The sequence below is a fragment of the Anopheles coustani genome, chromosome 3 (assembly GCF_943734705.1).
Source record: "Anopheles coustani chromosome 3, idAnoCousDA_361_x.2, whole genome shotgun sequence".
Lineage (NCBI taxonomy): Eukaryota > Metazoa > Arthropoda > Insecta > Diptera > Culicidae > Anopheles > Anopheles coustani.
In genome coordinates, this window is record NC_071288.1 from 48,936,645 (window position 1) to 48,944,254 (window position 7,610).

General features: G+C 48.6%; 1 protein-coding gene across 1 annotated transcript in view; it reads right to left on the reverse strand.

The window, feature by feature from the left end:
• Positions 1-2,352, reverse strand: part of LOC131260341 (nuclear receptor subfamily 2 group F member 1-B) — an 83,441-nt gene extending 81,089 nt beyond the window's left edge. The window contains exon 1 of the mRNA XM_058262040.1: positions 611-2,352. Within this exon, the coding sequence (XP_058118023.1) occupies positions 611-1,214 (604 nt within the window). The 5' untranslated portion in view covers positions 1,215-2,352. The remainder of the gene's footprint in view (positions 1-610) is intronic.
• Between the last annotated feature and the right edge of the window lie 5,258 nt (positions 2,353-7,610).

The following is a 7,610-nucleotide window of genomic DNA, read 5'->3' on the forward strand; positions in this document are numbered from 1 at the left end:
AAAAAGCACGTAAACACTTTAAGAACTGTTCGATGGTAGAAACTCCGAACCGAAGCATCGTTGTGACATCTCCCGAATCAAAAGACATCCACATACGCAGAACGACAGAACGGTTGGAGGGTCGTTCGAAGAAAAATCCCACAATAATCATAATTTTATCAACTCGCCAACAAGAACTCCTCAAACGCTCGAGCCAGGGGAGAGGTTGGTCGGTCGGTTGGGTGGACGTATGGTTCGCGTTTCCGTTACATTGGTTTCTTGGACGCTTTGGTACTCTTGTTGCTCTCTGGCATATGCAAGTGGTTTAGCTTCGTCGTCCTGTTTGGAACGGATGGAAGTGAATGCGTTGCACGCAGATGAGGAAAAGGAAAGTAATAAAACTTGTAAACAAGCGCACTAGTGGAAGTTTTGGAGCGTTGCTCTTTGCGGTTGAAATTTTCCCATGGTCCAAGGGCAGGCGGGAGTTCATTAAGTTCCCACACATTAACGATGACAATTGATTATGTCAACATTGTAAGAACAGAAATGCGTTGGAATCTTATCATTCTTTTCCTTTGCATTTTTTTTATATCATTTTCTGCTTCGTTTTATTTTTTCACAATTGACCTACCTTCACACGTAAACTGTCCGTAGTGCTTGCCGGAGCTCTTGTCCCCGCATACGACGCACTCGATGTTCTGGTTCTTGATGTCCTGGCCGTTCTGCGAGTTCATGCTCTGCGAGCCGGGCGTGGTGCTCTGCTGCAGCGACAGGAACTCCTTCTTGTCGATCGAGTTCGACTGTGACACGACGGAGGAGAGGCCCGCCCCGCTGCCCCCGCTGCCCGGATGCTGGCCGACGCTCGCGATCGACGAGCCACCGGACGACGAGGAGATGAAGTCCTTCTTGTCCTGCACGCTGCCACCGCCACCGCCGCCGCTCGACGACGAGGACGAGGTCTGCATGCCGGGCACGACCGAACCGCCCGGCGGTCCCTGGCCACCGAGTGTGGTAATGTCGTCGCCGGACGCCGTGGCCGTGCTGGACGAGACGGGCAGGTGCGTACCGGAGAGGGTGGTCGGGTCGCGCCAGGCTCCGTGCGGTGGCGGCGGCACCAGGGCCATCCCCCGCGGGAAGCCCAGCTCGAGCGCCCCGATCTCCGAGCCCTGGCCGCGCGGATTGTAGAAACCCGTCGCCGTCGAGGGCGACGGGCAGAGAACGCCACCGCCGTACATGCTGAGGGTGTTGTGTGCCAGAATATTGCTTCCGGTTTTGGCCCCACAGTCGGGGCCGACGCTATCGAGAAAAATGGTTCCCGCTTTCCCTCACCGGTGCAGGGGAAAATGTGTCTGTCCGCGTTTTGGCGTTCCGCACTTTTTCTCTCTCTCTCTCGATCGATTTGTTTGTTGTTTGTTTCCTTCGCGAAAACTTTTAGCTGATGGCACACAAACGACACACTAAGGGCGTGGGTATTGTACTCTTGCGATTTTCTGCACAAGAAAACACACACCTATGCACCGAATCACGATCATGTACACCTGCAGCGATCACACTCACTTCAGTTGTTGTGTTGATCGATTTTCCTTTTTTCTGCCCTCTTCCGCAATTTATCCTGTCATTTGTAGAACCTTTTTTTTACCAATTAGTTGTTGCGAACAAAAAAGGATATCGAAACTGATCCCTTTGGTATTATATTTACACTTTCTTCTGCACCGCAAAAGGGGGTTTGATTAGCGATCTCTTCCGAACAAATGTCACGCAACACGCCACGACACTTCTGCCCTTTTATTTAGGGGTGACCCCTTTGGGTGATGGGTGTGCAATTTTCCGAACTTTACACCGCACTCGCACTCGTCTTCACCTTTTTTTTTTTTATCTCATCCGTGGTCGTGTGCTTGCGCTGTGATCTTTTTCTTTTCTTTTCTTTTTTATTTGTTGCACTCGGGTTTGCGATCTGATCTTCTGATCAATCAATTCGATGAAGTCAGCTCGACACCGATCGTCGAACGAAAAACAACGAAACGAAAAGTAAACGCACCATAAATATCTTCTGCACAGCACATGCGGTCGATCGCGCTGAGTGATTCAGATGGCACACCGATTCGGGTACACGGCTTGCGAACGTAAATTTAGACACACGCGGGACACAAAAAAAATAAAACCGAGAAGGAAAAGGCCGATTTCCCTTCGCGTACACTTGCGAACCCTTTAACGCGAGCCGTAAAAATTCGTGCAATTGTGACTGACGTTCGATGTGACCACTGTGAAAACACCTTTCGACGAGGTTTGTGCAAACGGGAAGTGTGAGAGCAAACGCACGCACGTTGGTTTTCTTTGCTGTTGAGCGATTTATTTTCGTGTATCGATTGAAATTTGTTTTAATTTTTGCGTTGCCGTGAAATAACTCTCGGTCGTGAAACGCAATCCACACCACCGTCACAGCTGGGTTGAGGATGAAAAATAAAAAAGAAACACTCCGACGTTCCTCCACGTCCAAACCGCGGGTTGTTGTTCCGATTTTCTCGCACGACGCAACGCGCAACACGCAGCTATCCAAAAGGCCGTGTCGTGCCTGACTGAACCAGTGAGCTGAACGGGTGCTAAAGGTACGCGACCCGACCCGACCGGGACTCGGTCGAGTGCAATAGCGCGAGCAACAACAACACGGTGCGTACCGCTCACTCCAACGGCCGCCACGGAACTGACGCGAACCCTCGCTGCACGGAGCAAATCTGCATCACCTTTGGTCCCTCCGGGCTGCCCTTTAACCGAGCGATGGGCGTGTTACACGCGGTGTGCTGTGTGCATCTTGTGCCAGCCGGGCTTTTCCATCTACGAACCTTGGGAAACCGAACCCCGGCCCCTCGGGCACCAACACCGCGCCGGCCGGAACAGGCAGAACCGGTTCGGTGGCGTACCAACACATGCGCACCCGGTGGGAACCGGTTGCGTGTACCGATGCGGGCGCCGGTCGCCACGCCCTTCGGAATAAGATGGCGAAGCACGTCCCACCACCGTTTTACAGTACGTCGATTGGCTAGCGGTTCGAAACTGTTCGACAAACTGTTCGACAAACTGTTCGACACAGTGTTCGAAACGTGACAACCGGTGGTTGCTTCGTGCCGCGTGCTCTCGCTTTCGCTGCCTTCGAATTCCGACGGGGAAAGAAGGAACCTACACAGGAGTAGGGATAAACGTTTCCGTTTGGTGGAATGGGAAGCGAACACGTTGGAAAATCAGTGGTCGGAAAAGCGCACTCGGTGGCGGTAGTTATTCCTCCGCCTGACGATGGAGAGGGAAGGCGATCTCTTCCGGGATATCACCGTAGAGGCCACAAATCGAATTAGATCCTGGTCGACCACTCGCTCCGGTTTCTCTTTTCTTCGTAGTTGCACCCGCAGTTTTTCTCCTTTTCCCTCCTTAACGCGCTGCTAAATGTCCTCTGTGGGCATCGGGTGGCGCTGCCGGGGGATTAGATTGCGTCGGACTGTCGGAGCATTCCGGGGTTGTGTGGTTGATTGTTCGGTCACTTTTGCACACTTTTGGTGTATGTGTAGCTCTGTGGCTGTGGTGTGTCTGTGTTTGTCCCGCCAAAGGCCGATGTTCTCCGGCCTCCGGAGGTCCTGGAGGTCCTGCCAAGGGTTTGTGAACTTCCCCTTACACCCGTCGCTTAGGACGGACTGTCCATCATGGCGCTTTCGTTGAAGATGGACATAAATGTGCCGCCTGCGATGCCACTTACCTCTTTTGCCGTCCTGCCGGTCACCAGCCGTCCATCCTGGTTAGTTGTTAGGTGCGGTCCGGCGGATGATCCGACATCCTTTTCCGATCGTTCCGGGACGGTTGGCAGGTGACGGGATAAAATAAAACCCTCTCCACGACGTCTCGTCTTTTGCCCTCTTCCACCCTCTGACTCGTCGCTTTTTCGCGCCATTTTCCACGGCCACCGGCGTTTCAGTGAAATGTGTATTTTTGTGATTTATTTGATTTTCCTTTTCTACTCGCAACCTCTTTCACATCCCTCCCAGGACACATTCCTTTGCACTGTGCGGCTTTGTCGTTTGGTTCGGACAGGAATTGGATTTAATTTAGCACACCCCGCTTGCAAACCCTCTCTTCCACATACACATTGCTCCGGGTGTTCACAACGTTGATTCGACGGTTCCAGGTGATGGAATTTTCCTTTCCCATTTCCACTAATCGGTGGCGCTGCTGGTGACACCCGGAATTTTTCGCAACCCTTCCCGAAGCGAAAGAGAACCTTTGCATTCTATTATCCGGTCAACGATGTCCGCTGTCAACACCGGGGCCAACAATCGTTTCAATCGTCATTGTCATCATCACAATCATCGACTCATCCTTGCTGACCATCATCGCCAGGGCAGGATTTGGGCTGTTTATTTCTTTCCGAAGAACGGTGCTGCAGCATTTAAAAATTGCCCATTTTTTTGTGCCTCTGATATTTTTCGTGTGATCGGGGTTGCTTGACCATTTCTCTCCTCAGCCCCATCAAGAGGGCACAGTTTTTTTTTCTAGCGTGGATGTATGCACTTCCGTGACGTTCGCGCACGGAGATTATCCGTTGACCGGGCAGCCCGAGTGAGAGTTCATGCTGGCCTACGACCGGTTTTGTTTTTTGTGCTTTTTTGGTTGGGAAATTTTGGCGCCATTTGTCCGCGTTTTGAGGATTTTCTGTTTTCGATGGTTTCTTTCGTCATTCAGTGGTTTCTATTCGGGTTTTGCGCGTTACGGTGATAGGTCTGTTTTGCAGTTATAGATTTTCCCCATTTTCTATCTTTTGCATTTGGAGCCACTGACCGAAATCGCGCTTTCAATCGATATTTTTCACCACTTGCCGCTATCTCTTTTCCTATGAATGACGTAATGTATGTAAATGTATATAATAAATAAAGCATCTGGGTTGATTAGTTTTGTTCATTACTCATAGTCATTTAATATTTCATTGTGGAAGTTGCCTAAACATTCAATCAAAAGAAATATCATGTATCATTAGATTTTTCAAAAACATTTGAAAATACCATAACATTAACCCAGGCAAACATTCCCTTGACTTGACTATTCATACAACTTCACTAATTACTTTCCTTGTAAAATGTTGCTGTTTATAATTTTTTAAACTCAATTCTTGAAATCCAACGAAGCGTTAATCTTTTACAACCACATCAAAATAGAAAAAAGAAGGGTCTATTAAATTTAAGTTCTATTACCGACACATTCACACCCAAAGGTCGGTCATTGTGGTTGGAGGTAATAATTTCTTGTCGGGCACATCAGCTAGCAGGGTATCAGCTGGCCGGTTCGCTGATAAGTGAGCGGTACATGTAAGCTTGAAGCACAAAAAAAAAAAAATAAAAAATTGTGGAAGAAAAAATGTTGACCGAATAAAAATCGCTGCTGATAAGGACCGGAGCACCGTCAAATGGTCCTACGAGAGAGATCGCCGGAGGAACCACAGTTTACGGTCAAGTTGATTAAAGCGATCATCGTCGAATACCAACCCCCGGGCATGTATTGACAAGAAGGCAACGAACAAGTTAAAGAGAACAACAAAATTAACAATGTTCTAAATCTAAGACGCCAGACGTGGCATCAAACGCGTGAAACGATAAGCCACTCGGCCGGGCATTTTTTGGCCGACCATATGCTTGTTTCCTTGCGTTTGGTCCGCGCCTTCTAGAAGCCTTGGTAATCGCTAAGGTGACGTTTGCCGGGGCGGCATGGTAGGCGAAGTGCACGACCGAACAAAATGGGGCCCGCCGGGGTTGTGGGTTTTGCAAAACTCAAACAACCGTTGCAGCCGTTCCGCTTGTCATGAACTCCCTCGTTTTGCGATCCCGAGGCGGCCGGAGGTTAGCGTCGGACACTCCGTGCCAGGACCGACCACCGGGGTTCGATACGGTGTTACGAAAAATGTCTGCTGACCTCGGCTGACATCGACAAAACTGCCAAACGAACGAACCGTCGCCATTTGCCGGTCGCTCAATCGGAGGCGAACGCGGGCATGCGGTGGAGCCGTTGGCGGCACGGAGGACTCAAGTAGCCAAGCGGATCCCGGGCCAACGTCCGCCCGGCCAGAGTGGCCTGTGAAAGTGTAAACGATATTTAACCAGGCCGAAAACCTACGACTGCCGGGCGTCTAAGCTGGCCGGGCATCAAACTACGTCGCACTGGATGGTGGAAGTGATAGTTTCTTGCCCGAAAGGATTTTGGCGAGTAGCGAACGAGTCTAGTGTTACCTGGCTTGTTCCGGTGTAAGCTGTAAGATAGTTTTTCACTGGCCTGTCTGCGCACTGAAGCTAGCGAAGCCAGGTGGCAAACATTTCGCAGAGAGTTTGTCACTTTAGTTTTGTTTTACGTGGTCGCAGAGAGTTTGTCACTTTAGTTTTGATTTAGGTGGTCGAATTATTGAATTTTTAGAAGACTCTTCTAGGTGAAGTTAAAGTCAAAAAATAATATCCGTTTGCAAATCAAAATGATTGAGTAACCGCATGTTCTTGTAACTTTGAGGTATTATACTCGAAACTTTCAATTTAGTCTTTCGTCATAATTATACCATTTCTTATTAATAAAATAAACCAGTGGGCTTTGGTGATGCAACTCTTTTTTTTAGGCAAAAAAGGGAAAAGCGTTAGAAAAATAAGTCAGTATATTTAAAAAAAGAAATAAACACTGTTTTGTCAAAGTTATTGCATTGAACTTGAAAAACTACCAATTAAACACAACGTAAATGAAATTGAAACATTCAACATTCATACGGGCGCATTCACACAAGAAATGGAATTCGCTCAAATTATTTTCAAAATCTTCAAAGTGGGAGTAAAACCTCAGAATGGATGATCGCTATGAACTATAGTTTGATGCAAATAACTAATTACAACAGTTAATTCGTTGCATGACCGGAACATTTTTTTTATTCAATCAATTTGACCCAAACAATGTATCTGCAAGTATTTATTATAGTTACATAATTAAACTGTTCATTGTATACCATAAGTAACTAATTCTTAAATAGCTAGCCCACACAAAAAAAAAGTTAAATCATCTAGCTAAGGCGTTTGCCAGCCAACCTAGGAAAGGTTTCTGAGCAAAACATCACTATCTCCCGCGGGCTGCGGTTCTTAAACCACACAATCATACACCTCCGGGAGTATGCGGGGGGACCAAACGGGCGCATAGGCGGCTTTTAATTGAAATGACCTAGAAAATCATCACTGAAACTGTTTACCGCAGATGAGCGCAGGGCGCGGCATGGGAGCCATGTTTCGAGACGAGACAAAGTCGTTGGCCATGTGACGAAGGGACGATGCCAAGATTGTGATTGCTCCACTGCCGATGACGATGATGATGATGATGATGATGATGGCGACGATGAGAGACTGATGGCGATCAGATGGCGATGGGGCGATAATGCTGATGACATACTCACGATGGCCCGCTTCGGTGTCGGTGGCGTTCGTTTGACCCATTCTTCCGCTCTTGTGCTCGGGTTGGAAAATGGGCCCACCAGCGTTTTCCCTTTTCCATTCCATTATCATCTTTATGCCCGCTTGTTGTGATGGGAAGCGAGTCCCGCTCCCTTTAGGGTAAATTGTTTGTCTTGTAGGCCTGTT